Genomic DNA, 17,098 nt, shown 5'->3' on the forward strand with positions numbered 1-17,098 from the left:
AATTGCGGTGAGCAGGGGCTACTCTTTGTTGCAGTGTGAGGGCTTCTCATTGTGGTGGCTTTTCTTTGTTGCACAGCACGGGCTCTAGGCATGCAGGTTTCAGTAGTTGTGGCTCACGGGCTCAGTAGTTGTGGCTCGCGGGCTCAGTAGTTGTGGCTCGCGGGCTCTAGAGCACAGGCTCAGTAGTTGTGGCGCACAGGCTTAGTTGTTCTGTGGCATGTGGGATCTTCCCGGACCAGAGCTTGAACCCATGTCTCCTGCATTGGCAGGAGGATTCTTAACCACTGTGCCACCAGGGAAGTCCCCCACCCAATACTTTAGTTAAAAGTAATATCACTTTAACTCAGTTCTCTCAGTAAGTTACTTACATGAAAGTAAGTGTCATCCATATGCCCAAACCTTAAATGAATTTAGTCTGACTCAGAAGAATCCAGAACCCTGTCTGTTGCTTGGAGCAGGGACTGCCAGAGAGAAGATCTGGGCCCTTAGGATCTCTGCTAATCCTGCAGATTCCAAATGCTGGGTGCCTACAGACTGTCAGGTACTCTTCTAGGTGCTGTGGATACAACAGCAAATAAGCTGGAAACATTCATTATCTCCATGTTCTTATGGAGCTTGTATTGTAGTAGTTGGAGACTTTAAGTTAACATTTATTTAAGATACTTTGGAAGTTATAGGTGATATAAAGTAAAACAATCATTACTGTGAGAGAGTATGACGGCAGGAATTTTTTTCTAGGGGTTTTTTTGAGATAGGTGACAATAAAATTTATTGTTCAAATGGGGACACTTTTGAGAATAAAAAGGGGGTCTGCTAATAATTAGATTAGGGACAACAGGTGTAAGCCAGAACTGTCCTGGGCAAACTGCATCACATGGTTGAAGAGAGAACATTTGAGCTGAGACCTGAATAGTGAGAAACCTGCAGTGGAGTCAACCTAGCAGGTAAAGGGAGAATGTTAGAGAGAGGGCAAGCTGGTAATGGTTTACTAGGCAAGGTTTGGGGGAAGATAAGAACCTGAAAATGAAATAAAGGAAAGGCAAGGTCTAGGACAAGGAAAGTAAAGTATGTAATAGTCATTGGAAAGGGAAGGAGAGGTGGGGATTAAAGAACATGGGAAAGGAAGTTAAGTTGGGGCTGTAGAATAGTCGGGGTTATTTTTTTCATTCAGCCAATACTTACCGCATGTTTTTCTTGTGCCAGGCATTGGGAGGCATTGGGGATACAGGCATGAACAAAGAAGATTAAAGTATTGCCATGGCAGCCATTGTGCAACTCTAGGAGCCCCATTCACATTGTGCTTTTCTTGTGGCTCTTATATTCTAGTGGACAGCTAGGAAACAAGAAAACAACTCAGGGGATTTCAGATAGTGCTGTATTAAAGGAGATAAAGTAGGGTGGTATGAAACAATTATGTAAGGGCTTCTTTAGATATTTAGTGGGGAACCTGATAAGATGGATGAATGGTAGCCTGTCAGATTTGGAACAGCCTAGGTAGGTGTTTAGAGATCTAGCTTTGGGGAGAAGTTTCTGATTTGATGACATTTTAGGCAATTTCTCTTATTATGGAATCTTGTGAAATGATGAGCAGATTGAGTGGGGTGTTGTGATGGACTAACCTGACAGAGTGCTTGGTAAGCAAAGGTTAGGATGGTGATGGTTTACATTTTATATGCCTTCTATAGTGGTAAAATGGTAATATTAAAAGTAAAAAATAAATTTGGTAGTATTAAATTCAGAAAAAGATACACATGAAAATTTTCTTTTTTACTGATTGTTTTTATGTAATTTCATCCTTATTTAAAGAATCTCATTTGCATGTGACTATAAAGTCATTAACATGTTGATGTTTAGTGATTTGAATTCACTTAAAGAACATAAGGGAGTAATATTATATGCCTTAAATTCATAGTTGCTTTAATTGTAAGGACTTTCACATGCATTAGCTCCTTTGCCCTTGAGATGTAAGAAAGGTCAAGAATTGATAAAATACCCATTTTAGAAATAAGAGAATCCCCTGAATTCAATGACAAATTAAGCTTTAGATATTTTTGATAGCTCTTTGAATTGCTTTTGGTCTGAAGGCTTAGGAGGCTGGGTTTATGGAGTGGTGTACTTGTTGCATTTGTTTTTATTTCTTTAGCCATGTAATCTGGGGAGCCCTAGTAGTTTTGCTTTTGTTTGTTTATTATTTTGGGAGTATTTGTAATTAGAGCTTATAAATTGGAATAATATAAAATATTCAAGCTGATTGGGGTTTTCAAAACCAAACCACATTATGAAATTGATTACTGATTGAGCTACCTTTTATGAACCATATCATTTTTGTGCCTTGGTCAGAAAAAAAAAATTATATATATATATATATATATATATATATACACACACACACACACACACACACACATTTACTTATTTATTTTTAATTTTTTAATTTTAATGAGAACATACGATAAGAGGACAGGATTTGGCTATATTAAGTATAAATTTATACAATGAAATTATTATTTCATGTTGATCCTTCTGTCTCTCCTTTGAAATAAGTTAGGGTAGAAATAAGTAAAGGTAGTTAAATAGTTGTGTTGCAATATCTAGAAATAAGTAAAGGTAGTTAAAAAGTTGTAACATTTCCTGCCAGCTAGAAAGGAATTAATTTGATGTCATCTAGCTTGGTTTTTTTTTTGGCCGCACCTCAAGGCATGTGGGATCTTAGTTCCCTGACCAGGGATCAAACCTGTACCACCAGGGAAGTCCTCATCTAGCTAGTTTTAATTTAGTACAGGCATTTCCATATTTCTTTATTTTCTAAAATAGTGATTATGAAAATGAGAAAAAACAATGTACATTTGGTTTACATTCCACCTGAGAACGACCCTCAAAGCAGTAGTTTTATTTAGTTTATATATACAGATCATTGTTTTTCTTGATTTAGAGGAAAAGTAAACTACTTTTTTCACACGACCTGTTCTGTTATAATAATGCAGAGCTATATGCTTGCTAGTGTGTTGGTGTTTACAGTTGTTTTACTTTGGTATTACTGAATACCATGTGTTCAGTTTAATTTATAAATATTTTTGTAGTGTTTTAAAAAGTAACTACTAAGCTGTTTTTTGGGGTATGTTTAATGTGTTTGACACAAATGATACGAAGAAAACTATACTTGAGCATCTTAATTCTAAAGGGAAAATAAAACTGTTTGGATTTATACCCTGAAATGTAATTATATTAAGTGAATAAATTATTTTTTCCAGGCAGACTCCAGGTTAAAAGCGCTTAATGCAACATTCAGAGTGAAAAACCCAGACAAGTAAGGTTTTGTTTTAATAACAGTTACAATGTTGTTTTGAATGGTGCCTATCAATCTATTTAATTTTTCATTTCTGAATGTATGCACTTTATTTGCTAAGTATTTTAAATAGTAATTCACGTTAGTGAAATCCTTTTACAGTCTAAAACTGATTTTGAAATTTGGTAATTTAATTGGGATTAAGGTTGTAAGTAACTGAAGTTTTAGAAAATTAAACCACTGCTTTTTCCTAGAAGGATTTATTAAGTGTTGTTTAAGGTATCAGAAAAATGAGAAAAGTAATTTTAATTTCATATAAAATAGTTTTTAGTAGACTTTGCTTGTCAGATATGTACAAAACTCAAGATAATATATTATTTATTTTAATAATAAACTACTTTGAATAGCAAAAAAACTTGATAGACAGTTGCATACTAGTATAATAATTTCATGGAGATGTATTTATATGACAATTACCTGACTTCATTAGTGTCGCTTTGGTGTTTGTGAGAGCATTTCTATATTAAAGCTGGTGTGTTCAGAAATAACTCTCCTTAGGGTGGGATCTAGGTATTTAAGATTTGGTTTTGTTCATTCTCTGAATTTGGTGGATAATTCAGGCTCTTCATTATATGGACCTTTACCTGAAGCTTGCTTCAGCTGTACTTTCCAGGTAGAAATGTGCTTAGGTAGATGAGGCTTTTCCATATTTGGTGACCAAGTTTATGAGGTCTGTTAGAATTTCTCTAGTCAGGCCTTCAGCAATAACTTCTACATAGTGTAAATTATTAGCAGGCAAAGACCAAGTTTGCATAGTCTGATAGCCTATTGTGCTGGACTTTACAAACCATAACACATTAACATTATGCCTCTGGTTTTTAGTATACATTTTGAATATAAAATATAAATAAATATTTTAAAGTTTCGTAATTAAGAAATTGTGATGGTAACCATTGAGGTTTTTATTTTATTTTTTTAATAGACTTTATTTCTTAGAGTAGTTTTAGGTTCCCAGCAAAATTAAGTGGAAAGTACAGAGCTCCCAGGTACCGTCTGCCCCTACACTTACACAGCTGCCCCTAGAGGCACAGAGCCGCGCCTGTTATCCCTTACCAAAGTGGTACATTTGTTATGATTGATGAACCTACATTGACTCATTGTTACCCTCTCAAAGTCCATAGTTTACATTAGGGTTTACTCTTGGTGTTACATGTTATATGGGTTTTGACTAATGTATAATGACATGTATGTGTCATTATAGTATCATAAAAAGTATTTTCACTGCCCTAAAAATCCTCTTTGCTCTGCCTGTTTATCCTTCCCTCCCCATAGCCCTGGCAACCACTGATCTTTTTACTGTTCCCATAGTTTTGCCTTTTCCAGAATGTTGTATCATACAATACGGAGCATTTTCAGAAAGGCTTTTGCTTTGTAATATGCATTTAAGGGTCCACTGAGGTTTTTATAAGGGTTATAATGACATCCATGGTATATGAGATGTTCTCTAGGTTAAGAACTAAATTATGTCACCCTCCAAAAAAAGCTTTGGAAAACCTAAGCAGCAAAGTTTATGACATTGGTGAATGTACATTCGTTAGAGGAGCATGTAGATGAGACAGTTTTTAAATTAATATTTAATATTATTGTTTTGTCAGTTGAATGTTTTTTAATTTAATGAAAAATATTTTGTCAACTGAATGTTTGTCTTCCCTTTTCTGACCTACCAGCTTTTCTAGATTGCTAAATTTTATTTAATATCCATATTATATATAGAATTTTAAATGTGATATGACCAATAACATAAACAAGGCAGTTTTTTGCTCCTAAGTTCTTGTTCAAGTATATAATTAATGTATAATTAGTAATAGAATTTGTTTGCCTTAAGTTTTAGATAAGAGAATTATCTATATCAGTCATTGTTGTAACAGATTTTTAATATACAGAATCTCTGTTCTAGGTCTATCTGGCCCAATAGATTAATTATTATTCATACCATTACTGAAATAGTTTGTATCACTAAAATACTTTCATTCTGTTCTTTCTTAAAATCTAGAAAACCAGAAAGATTGTTTCAGAGGTTTCAAATGATACCTCTTCATGCATGTTTATTTTTATTCAAACTAGACTGTTAAAAGTAGTGAGGAGGAGGACCTTGAGTCTCTACTTTTTTGTGGCCATATTTGGCTAATATTTAGGAGGCAGACTGAGTGATTGGTAGAATGTATGGGATGAAAGAGAGGAGAAGGAAATACAGGTGGCACCTAGGTTTCATTGTTTAAACTGCTAGGGAATAGAGGAGAGAGATTTGATGGGATAGGGGAAGATAAGTTGAGCTTTGGATATGTAAACAAGTACAAATGTCTGCTAGTTAGTTGGCTTCATAGATAATGGCTTTTAGGAGAGATTTGGGCTGGAGTTATATATTTGGAGTTCAGCAGCATGTAGATCATAATTGTGAAGCTTTGTGAATAAGTCACATAGAGTGTGTAGATTGAAAGATTGGTTGTAAGATGGGTGAGGACCTAGGGCTGAATCCTAAAGAAGCCAGTGCTTGAAGGGCATTTTCCAAAGTGTAATCTGAGGATTGTCAGCATCTGAATCCTGTGAGTGAGTTTGTAATAAATTCAGATTCCTGAGTCCCAGTAGGGCCTCTGTGTACAGTTGTGGTGGTTACTCATGCCATCTTTTACTTAGAGGCCCTCAGTAGTGTTCTTAGCAAACACTTCAGAAGTCCTTTGCATGCTAAAGTTGGCGGTATAAGAGATGAGTGAAGGGAGTGAGTCCTGCAAAGGAGACTTTAGGAATGACCAGAGAGTAAAAGGAAAATCATGAGAAATTAACACTGATGTCAGGGAAACAAATTTTTGAGGAGGGTGAGGTCAGGTGTTACATTGCTGGAAGAACAGTGGTAATAGAAGTTTCAGGTCTTATGGAGAATGGCAGATATCAGATTATAGAAACAAAGATTACTGAGCAGCATGAAGATTAAGGTTAGAGACAATGAGTTTATGGTTGCACCATAAGATTTTTGCACCATAAACTTTTTCCTGTTTTTCTGTTTTCAAACCAACAAATATTATCTCTATCTCAGTTCCACAGTGTAAATTATGAAGTATGACATCTTTTCTTGGCTTTAAAAATACCTGGAGAAAATATGGTTATTTTGTTTTAGAGCTTTCTGAGTTTGCATTGGTGTGTAAATGTTTAAGGCTAGCAAATAGTTAAATAGAATCAGTTTTATTATTCTCAGGAACTGCTGTTTTGTCTTTCAGTTTTTGACTTTTCATGAGAAAAATGATGTTTTGTTTCCTGTTTCAGGAGATTTACAGAACTAAAACACTACAGTGATGAACTACAGTCTGTCATCTCACATCTTCTTCGAGTCAGAGCTGTAAGTGGTCCCCAAGAACTTTTTGACAGACATTAAAAAGGAAGTGCTTCTCATTTAATCGTTATGTTTTTAAGTAATGGAAGATATTTATGATGAATAACTGATTTTTATATTCAAATTTGGTGTGTTCATCACCTAAATTGCATTTTTTAAAAAATGTGAAATGTTTTCTGGCATAAATAACTTGAAGAATTTTAGCCTATAGTTTTCTCTGTAGTCTGTATATGGTTGTTTTGACATCTTATCAAAGGGCCTACCATTTCAGTGTTGGAATATAATTAAGTGTAGGATTTTAGATCTACATATAATATCCTATTCTTTCAATGTTTTTTTTTTTTAAGGTTGCTGAATAGTTAACACTGTGTTAGGCCATTCTGTGTGCTCTTAAATTATGCTAAATAAATTTATGTAGGGTAATGGTCTGCTCTGACAAAAGGGACTAGAAATCTACAAATAATGATTGTACTTAGCTGTACAGTTTGGCTGTAACAGACATGGGAGAAAAATATTTTTGGGTAAATTAATGTAGTACCTGAAAAATGTTGTGTCATCTACTCTGGTCCTTTGGGGTAACCTAGAGGAACCTTAGAACTCTCCTTAAAGGCTTTGAAAGACGCTGGGTTACCAGGTGTAGGATTATATCTTATGCTGATTAGAATCATCTTGAAATGAAATATATTATCTGGGATTTGTTTTAATGAAAGCGTCTACTGGTAAGGAGTGGAGAGTGGGGGCAGTTTTAGATGCAACTAGATTGGCTGTATAATAATTGTTGAAGGTGAGTGTTGGGAAATGGGAGTATATCTTACTATTCTCTGCTTTTTGTATGTTTGAAGATTTTCATAAGTATAAAAAAAATAGAGCAAGGGAAATAAATCCTTCTGAAGTATCCTCGTATTGGCCCAATCTGTGTAACCATTCAGAATACTATAGGACTTCTTAAAAAAATTGTAAGATACTTTCCAGGAAAAGAAAAGTTACCTGTGAGAATTATTAGGGTAGAGTCAAGAACTGGTTATTGGAAAGGACTTATGAATTAATGAGATAAAATTTCTAGGCCCTGAGCTGCTTTGAAGTTACCGAAACAAATTAGGCAGCAGTTCTTGTGGAAATTGGAGGTGAGGACAGAGACATCCCAGAAGACTGGAAGAACACTTCATACTGCTTTGTCTTCTGTGCCAGAAAACTTGGAGAATCTACTCAAATTAGAAGTCTATCTGATTATGAAAGCCGTATCCTCCTTAAAGGCCTTCAACCAAAGGGAAGGGGGGCACCCTGTAGAAAGCATCATGTAGCAGGGAGCTTAACAGTTCTGAGAGTCTAGGGCAGGCAGAGGTACACCATTAAGCAGTCACAGGACTAACCCCAGATATTGAGATGTTCTCAAGCAGTCCTTCACGCCCAGAAGAAGCTAAGGGACAAGGCAGAAAAACCATCCAGAATCAGATTTATCAGAAATAGCAGAGATGAGGAGTGAATTGAACAAAGTTTAACAGTTAAACACTCAGAAAATCCATGAAGCATAGGTAGTAAATTTGAGTGAGATCTAAAGGAGGGAGGAAATAATTGTCATTGTTGTGAAACTGTGCTACAGATCATCTAGCCTGCAAGAAGGTATGGGTGATTGCTCTCATAAAGCAAGTAAGAAAATTGTCAAAACTCAAGATAGGGTAGTGATTATATCTGATTTTCTGCTGAAAGTATATTTTTGAGTATGATTAATACTTAATAATCTTTAAAGATCATGACAAAATTTAACTGTGATGTTAAATAAAAATTTTGAGTCACAGTTGTTTTTATGTTCCTTTTTTTTTTTAATTAACTTATTTTATTTTATTTATTTTATTTTTGGCTGTGTTGGGTCTTCGTTGCTGCATGTGAGCTTTTCTCTGGTTGTGGCGAGCGGGGTCTACTCTTCGTTGTGGTGTGCAGGCTTCTCATTGTGGTGGCTTCTCTTGTTGGGAGCATGGGCTCTAGGCACACGGGCTTCAGTAGTTGTGGTGCGTGGGCTCAGTAGTTGTGGCTTGTGGGCCCTAGAACACAGGCTCAGTAGCTGTGGCGCACGGGCTTAGTTGCTCCGCGGCATGTGGGATCTTCCTGGACCAGGGCTCGAACCCGTGTCTCCTGCATTGGCAGGCGGATTCTTAACCACTGCACCACCAGGGAAGCCGCCTATGTTCCTTTTTATTTTTTGTACATTCCACTTCAGCCCTGTTGTCCTTCTAACTACTTTCAACCATGCCAAGCTTGTTTCTGCCCTAGGGCTTTTATTTGCTCTTTCCTGTGCCTGTACCATTCTTCCCCCATGCCCCACTCTCAAGAACCTCTCTTGGCCTGTTCTCTTTTTGTCATTCAGTTATTGGCCCAAATGCCCCCTGAGAGAAATCATCTTTCCTGAGCATCCTATATAAAATACGATGCAGTTTTCTATCATTTCCTGTCATTTTCTGTCATCACTGTTGTCTTTATAGCAACACTGACATTGTATTCTGTACTCATTTGTTACTTATCTCCTCTACTAGTGTATGTGAGCTCCCAAGTGCAGGAGCTTTGTTTTCTCACTGTCAGATCCCTAGAATAATGCCTGACTCAGAGTAGGCACCCACTACATATTCACTGAATGGATGAATAAATGGATGTATGTGCTGACAGTTTTATGTTTAAAAAATCTTAAAGAGCAGTAACATAAATTACTTCTTGAATTTAATTATAACCAGCCAGGGAGAACTGGTTAGTAATGTATATTTGACAAGAAATATGACCTTTAAAGAAAAATGACCTTGTCATCAGAGAGCTTACAATACACAAGTAAGAGAATTCTGGGTATCGATATATTTACCCTAAACTTTATGAAAACAGGCTTCAGAAACTTAATTGACATAAAAGACAGCTTGAGCTCTTCAAAGGAAAGGCAGCACTTGTTCTGTGAGTGAAATTGAAATTCTGACTCTATAAATGAGATAAATGCCAATGGAAAATACAGAATAGCTAAAATCTTGATTGTTCTAAAATTAGGAGAAAGGCTGTTTAGTCATAGACAGTGACATACCAGTTAAAAATGGAAGGTTAGAGCCCAACACTGACAGAAGCCTGCAAACAACACAGAAATCACCACAGTGAGGGCTTTTTTGTAACATTCAGAGTGTCAGGAGAAGGCTTAGACACTGTTTGAGACAGATGATGAATTGTTAACAGACGAAGAGAAAGTAGAATTATTTGGCTATCTTTTCTGACAAGGAGAATTCTTTTGAAAGTAGAAAAGGCAAAAAATAAATGACTAACAGGTTAAAGAGTTAATATTTAAGACGTCAAAACAAAACAACCAGAAAGGGCAGGTGGCCTTAGACTGAGAGGAGCTGGATTTAGAACTTGTCTCTGGCATTTACCAGGTCCTTCAGGCAAATCCACTAACCTTTCAGAGTTTGTTTTCTTTGCCGGAAAATGGGAATATCTGCCTGGCACATAGTACGTATTACATAAATATTTGTTATATGAATGAGTGTGTTATTCATAGAGTTGTGAGACTCAGATGAGATAATCTGTGTTTTGTAAACTAAGACAAAAGGAAAATAATGCTAATCTAATATTTCTTTACTGTTGTATATCAGCCAAGCATATTGTGTTATTCTTACCTAATTCCGACAGTAGCCCTTTGAAGGTAGGTGCTGTAACTGTCCCCATTTTATAGATTAGGAAGCAGAGGCAAATGAAGTTAAGTAACTTGCCTAATATTATACTATAAATAGATATGATGAAGTCAGAATTTAAACCTTTGTCTGACTCCAGAACCCATGCTCTTGACCACCTACAAATGATATATTGACAGAGGACATGAATTCAGGTAGATTGAGGGAGAAGAGAATTGATTTTCATTGAGTCACCTTGCTTATTGCCAGAAACCTTACAAATGCCATCTTCTTTAATCCTCAGAGTCATATGATGAGGTTCATTTCCACATTTCCAAGAGAATGATATAATACTAAGGCTAAGAGTAGTTTAATAAATTCTCAAAAGTCAAACCCTAAAGTAAGAAGGAGCGGGAATTTTTTTTTTAAATATTTATTTATTTTGGCTGCGCCGGGTCTTAGTTGCAGCACCGGATCTTCATTGCGGCATGCGGAATCTTTTGTTGTGGCATGCCGGCTCTTTGTTGTGGCTCATGGGCTTCTTTCTATGTGTGGTCCCTTGGCATGTGGGATCTTAGTTCCCCGACCTGGGATTGAACCACGCCCCCTGCATTGGAAGGCATATTCTTAACCACTGGACCACCAGGGAAGTCCCAGGAGCTGGAATTTGAATTCACATTTGTCTTACTCCAAATCCCTTACTTCCTACAATCATATTTGCTGCCTCTCTAGGGGAAATCAAATTTAAAAGGGAGGGAGGAATGTTTAACTTTGCTAATACTCTAAAAATGTAAATTGAAATTATTGAGGCACTATTTAACATTTAATTTGTAGTCATATATAAAGATGGTAATATCTAGTGTTTGTGAAATATTTGGTGACAGCGGCATTGTGTAAAGTATTACATACAGTTCCTTTGGGAAAGATTTTGGCAGTAGTATCAGGAGTCCTAAATCTCATAATCATTGCCTCCTTAGGAGATAATTCAAAAGAAAAGCTATGTGTCCAGATTTTTAAAATAAGATCATCTAATAGACTGTCCTAAGACTTTGTGTCCTTTTTAACATTTAATCCCCTACTACTTCAGTGAGGATGGAGAAGGCATTCTTACCATAGTTGCAGATGATTCAGAACTGGGGAGGATGATAAGATGAGTCTGTCAGATTTCTTCTGTTGTCATATTATTTGCTAGGTGTCAGTCCTCCCCTGTCAGTTGTCAGATGATCACTTTTCAAAAAGAAAGGCTTGTCAGCAGAATTGAAATTGAGTGGCAGTGTAGACTAAATCATTGTGTATAGCCCCCCTTTACCTGGCACCATGATTCTTGCTTACCAACGACCACTGAATTAATCTGGTTTCAGGTTTTAATAATTCATGATTTATTTACCTGCCATTTTTGTCTTTACATTTCTCTAGAAATGATAATTTTTGTCTATAGTTTCTGGTTTTTCCTCGCTTCATCTTTTTTCTCACTGCCTGATGATCTAGATACCAATCATCTCATGTTTCGGTTGGCTAGAACAATTTGTTTTCATGAGTAGTTCATGCCAGAAACATTGCTGGTCCAGTAACAACTGCTGAGTGGCTCTTTGTTGCTTCATTCACCAATAGAGTAGTTCCTTGTGTGGTTGCTCACCTTTCTGGAGTATGAGAATTCTTGCCTCTTTATGTCATGTTCTATGGACCAGAGTATTTTCCAGAGCTCTAAATATCATGGTAAAAGTTCCTTTTGTATCAGCTGCCAGGAGTGATAAAATTTAAAGAAAAAAAAAACTTTTAAATACCAGGGATTCAGAAACTTTCTTTGAACATTTATTTTGTGTATACATTTTGTATTTAAGTTGTTCTAGTTTTTATTCTTATGTGATGTGGTTATTTAACAAGCTCTTTCCCTCTCTTCTATACTTAATATCGTAGGTAGATGATAAAATGCTGAGCTGTCAGGAGGACGTTTGATCTTTAAAAGTACGAGGATGTAGGGATTTCCCTGGCGGTCCAGTGGTTAAGACTTCGCATTTCCACTGCAGGGGGCATGGTTTGCTCCCTGGTTGGGGAACTAAAATCCTGCATGCCATGCAGCGCGGCCAAAAAAAAAAAGTACGAGGATCTGCAAAAGTTAGTAGTCTAGAGTGACATTTTCCGTTTTATATTCTTTGGAATGCCAGTCCTGTAACATGTTCCCTACTGCAAACCAACTCTCTCTCAATAGTCCTGATTCATATATAGTGTTAAAGATCAAAAAAGTCCTGCAGAAAAAAAACCTGTTAAACGTTTTAATCTCAGTATTTCCCAAACTTACTTGACAATGGAACTACTTTAAACAACCAGCCAACCTTTGACACTCTATAGGACTCTCAAAAAATAATTGGGAAATAACATCCCAGAGATATTAGTTTAGAGGTCTGTGGACAGCCCTGGAAAGTTTCAAGCATAATAAAGACTATGAACTTTGTCCTGAAAGTGGAGTCTAGTACAGGGGTCGGCGAACTTTTTCTGAAGGCCAGATAGTAAATATTTTCAGCTGTTTGGGTCATATGGTCCCTGTTGAAGCTATTCAACCCTGCTATGAAAGCAGCCATAGACAGTGCTAATATGAGTGAGTATGACTGTGTTCCAGTAAGACTACAAAAACAAGCTGCAGACCTGTAGTGTGCTGCCCTCTAGTCTAGCAGGTCAAGGAGAGATGGAAAACATTTTATGATCCTCCTACGCCTGCTCCAGGTTTTTACAATGTGGTTCATTCAGTTTAAGCTGAAGTGTTGAAAGGTTTAAGAATTATTGTATGGTTAATGCCTGATTCCTCAAATTACTCATGTTTGAGTAAGGAACTAGAGGGGTTGAATGTAAATTCAGGGTTTACATTTGGAAATTATATACTAGGAATTCTTTTTTAGGGTTTTATGTGGGATTGACTTTTGATCTAGTTCATGTCCATAGCACTTTGGGGGAAAGTATAGGAGATTACTGCATATGGTGTTTTGTTTTGTCTTTTGTAAAATTTGTGTGAATGGCTAGGCAGTAATTTCTTTTTTTTGTAGTTTTTAAAAATATTTATTTTATTTATTTATTTTTAATTTTTGGCTGCGTCGGGTCTTAGTTGCAGCACTTGGGCTCTTTGCTGTGGCGCGTGGGCTTCTGTCTAGTTGTGGTGTGCGGGTTTTTTTTTTCCTTTCTCTAGTTGTGGTGCGTGGGCTCTGTAGTTTGCGGCATGCGGGCTCTCTAGTTCAGGCACTTGGGCTCAGTAGTTGTGGCGCATGGGCTTAGTTGCCCCACAGCACATGGGATCTTAGTTCCCCGACCAGGGATAGAACCCATATCCCCTTCACTGGAAGGCAGATTCTTTACCACTGGACCACGAGGGAAGTCTCTAGGCAGTACATATTTTATCTCAGTGACCTAAACTGTAATTCTACTGTTATTAAAACGTCTAATGTTAGTTGGTTAGAAGGCATTAACTTGATAAAGTAGCACAGAAGTATATTGCCTGGGAACTTCCCTGGTGGTGCAGGGGTTAAGAATCCTCCTGCCAATGCAGGTGACACAGGTTCAATCCCTGGTCTGGGAAGATCCCACATGAGCAAATAAGCCTGTGCGCCACAACTACTGAGGCTGCGCTCTAGAGCCCGTGAGCCATAACTACTGAGCCCACGTGCCCTAGAACCCGCGTGCTGCAACTACTGAAACACACGTGCCTAGAGCCCGTGCTCTGCAACAAGAGAAGCCACTGCAATGAGAAGCCCGCGCACCACAGCAAAGAGTAGCCCTTGCTCGCCGCAACTAGAGAAAGCCCACGTGCAGCAGCAACAAAGACCCAACGCAGCCAAAAACAAAAAAAAAGTATATTGCATGTGTGCAGTGTTTATATATAAAACTGTCAATACAATTGAAAATGTTTATATTCTTTTCCTTGGTAAATTCCCCTTTGGGGACTTCATCTTAAGGAAATAATGTGAAATTTGGAAAAAGCTGTGCTCTCAGAGATGCTTATTTCAACGTTATTTATAATACTGAAAAAATTAGGGATAACTAACTATCTGACAAGGAATGCGTATATATTTTATACACCACTAGGTGGAATTTTATGCACCTATTTAAAGTGGTATCAGGGGACTTCCCTGGTGGTCCAGTGGTTAAGACTCTGCACTCCCAATACATGGGGCCTGGGTTTGATCCCTGCTCAGGGAACTAGATCCCACATGCCGCAACTAAAAGATCCTGCATGCTGCAACTAAGACCTGGCGCAGCCAAATAAATAAAATAAAATAAATAAAAATCTTTTTTTAAATGGGGGCACTTCCCTGGTGCTCCAGTGGGTAAGACTCTGTGCTCCCAATGCAGGGGGCCCAGGTTTGATCCGTGGTCGGGGAACTAGATATCCCACATGCATGCCGCAGCTAAGAAGTCCACATGCTGCAACTAAAAAACCCACATGCTGCAACTGAGTCCTCATGCCGCAACTAAGAAGCTGCATGTCACAACTAAAAGATCCCGCATGCCTCAACTAAGACCCAGCACAGCCAAAATAAATAAGTAAATAAATAAATATTAAAAAAAAAAGTGGTATCTATTAAAAGTAATATTGGGGCTTCCCTGGCAGTGCAGTGGTTAAGAATCTGCCTGCCAATTCAATCCCTGGTCTGGGAAGATCCCGCATGAGCAACTAAGTGTGTGCACCACAACTACTGAGGCTGCGCTCTAGAGCCCGCGAGCCATAAACTACTGAGCCCACGTGCCCTAGAACCCGTGTGCTGCAACTAATGAAGCACACGTGCCTAGAGCCCGTGCTCTGCAACAAGAGAAACCACGGCAATGAGAAACCCGCGCACCACAGCAAAGAGTAGCCCCTGCTCGCCACAACTAGAGAAAGCCCACGTGCAGCAACGAAGACCCAACACAGCCGTAGATAGATAGATAGATAGATAGATAAATAAATAAATAAATAAATAAATGTATGTAATAGTAACCTGCTGGTTAAAAATATTAGCACTCTTGGTATAGGAAATTTTAAAACGTTAATTAAAAATAGATATATGTATGAAGAAATATGAAAGCTATTACATAAATATGATAACACTAGGTGTTTTTTCTCCCCATGATGAAACTTTGGGAGATTTAAGCTTCTTTTCCATATTTTTCAGGGTTATTGTGCTAAGCATGTGTGTGTGTGTATATATATATATATATATATATATATATATATATATATATGTATTTTAAATGAGGATAAAATCTTTTTTTTAAGTAATCTTTATGTAACTTTGACTTCATAGCAATTTCTTTCGAATATTTATTCCAGAGAGTAGCAGACCGACTGTATGGTGTATATAAAGTACATGGGAATTATGGGCGAGTTTTCAGGTAAGCATTATGCAAACTTTTATAATAAACAACAACTAGCTCTAATTAGCTTTTTGCCTAAGAACTATAATTCTTGAAAATATATGATTCTGGAAAGCAAAAGATTATTTCTTAAATGATGTCCTATAGTAGTAGTCTTCAAACTTTTCACTGTAAAGCCTTTGTTTAAATAAAGAATAATAAGGAAGCCCAATATATTGAGCAGATAAAAGATAAACTGCTCTGAAGCAGTGAGCGGTGTCTTTTACTTTCTTGGCAGAATGCCCAAGAAGATTCCTTTGGAAATCACTGTCATATAGAGTTAGCGGTTTTCTTTTTCTTTTCTTTCTTTGTGTCACTATAATTTCTGAAGGCTTTTGCAAGATGGGTTTTTCAGTCTTGAGGTGATATTAGTGTAAATTAGAATATTTATTTGTGTAGATAACTTGCATATCTTGGTTATTTTTGAGCTTTTTCTTTTGTGAATTTTTGTGTGTGTTAATTATTTTAGTTGTGACATTTTAGAAGTTAATTATCCAAATCTTCGTGTAAGAAAAATGTCCTTGCTAATGTTCTAAGTCCTTTTGATTGAATTAATCAAAATAATTCATTTAACATATTTGAATAGGTAAAACATTCATATAGCACAAAATTCAACAGGAACAAAAGCTTATATAGTGAAAAGTCTCTTCCCTCCTGCCTGCTAACCACCCTGGTCTCCTCCTCTGAGGCAACTAATAGCAGTTTCTGAGTTACTTGTGTATCCTTCTAGTAACATGTAGCACCATAAATGTATATATTAACACACAAACAAGTGCATTTCTCCCTCCCCCCTTTTAAAAAAAAAATTTATTTTTCGGCTGCGTCGGGTCTTAGTTGTGGCACACAGGATCTTTCATTGCGGCGCGTGGGCTTCTCTCTCTAGTTGTGGCACGTGGGCTTCTCTTTATTTGTGGTGCACAGGCTCCAGAGCGTGTGGGCTCTGTAGTTGTGGCACGTGGGCTCAGTAATTGCAGCGGACGGGCTCAGTTGCCCCTCGGCATGTGGGATCTTAGTTCCCTGACCAGGAATCGAGCAGGCATCCCCTGCATTGCAAGACGGATTCTTAACCACTGGACCACCAGGGAAGTCCCCCCACTGCTGCCCCCCGTTTTTTTAAACATGGAAAGGGAGCATATTTTATACATTGCTATGTTCACTTGTTTTACTTTGCTTTTTTTCTACTTAAAAACAGCTCCCCAATATATATTGCTATCAGTAAATAACTGTATGGGGCTTTTTTTTTTTTTTATTTAATTTTTTGGCTGCATTGGATCTTCATTGCTATGTGTGGCCTTCCTCTAGTTGCGGTGAGCTGGGGCTACTCTTCATTGCGGTGCGCAGGCTTCTCATTGCGCTGGCTTCTCTTGTTGAGCATGGGCTCTAGGCGTGCGGGCTTCCGTAGTTGCAGCACGTGGG

At 37.4% G+C, this 17,098-nt stretch overlaps 1 protein-coding gene across 1 annotated transcript in view; it reads left to right on the forward strand.

Annotated features, from left to right (window-relative positions):
- SNX4 (sorting nexin 4) overlaps positions 1 to 17,098 on the forward strand; it is a 66,073-nt gene that overhangs the window by 23,936 nt on the left and 25,039 nt on the right. Inside the window, 3 exon segments of the mRNA XM_036850579.1 lie at positions 3,252 to 3,307; positions 6,605 to 6,677; positions 15,600 to 15,661. Of these exon segments, the coding sequence (XP_036706474.1) occupies positions 3,252 to 3,307; positions 6,605 to 6,677; positions 15,600 to 15,661 (191 nt within the window).

Source organism: Balaenoptera musculus, chromosome 4, assembly GCF_009873245.2.
Source record: "Balaenoptera musculus isolate JJ_BM4_2016_0621 chromosome 4, mBalMus1.pri.v3, whole genome shotgun sequence".
NCBI classification, from domain to species: domain Eukaryota; kingdom Metazoa; phylum Chordata; class Mammalia; order Artiodactyla; family Balaenopteridae; genus Balaenoptera; species Balaenoptera musculus.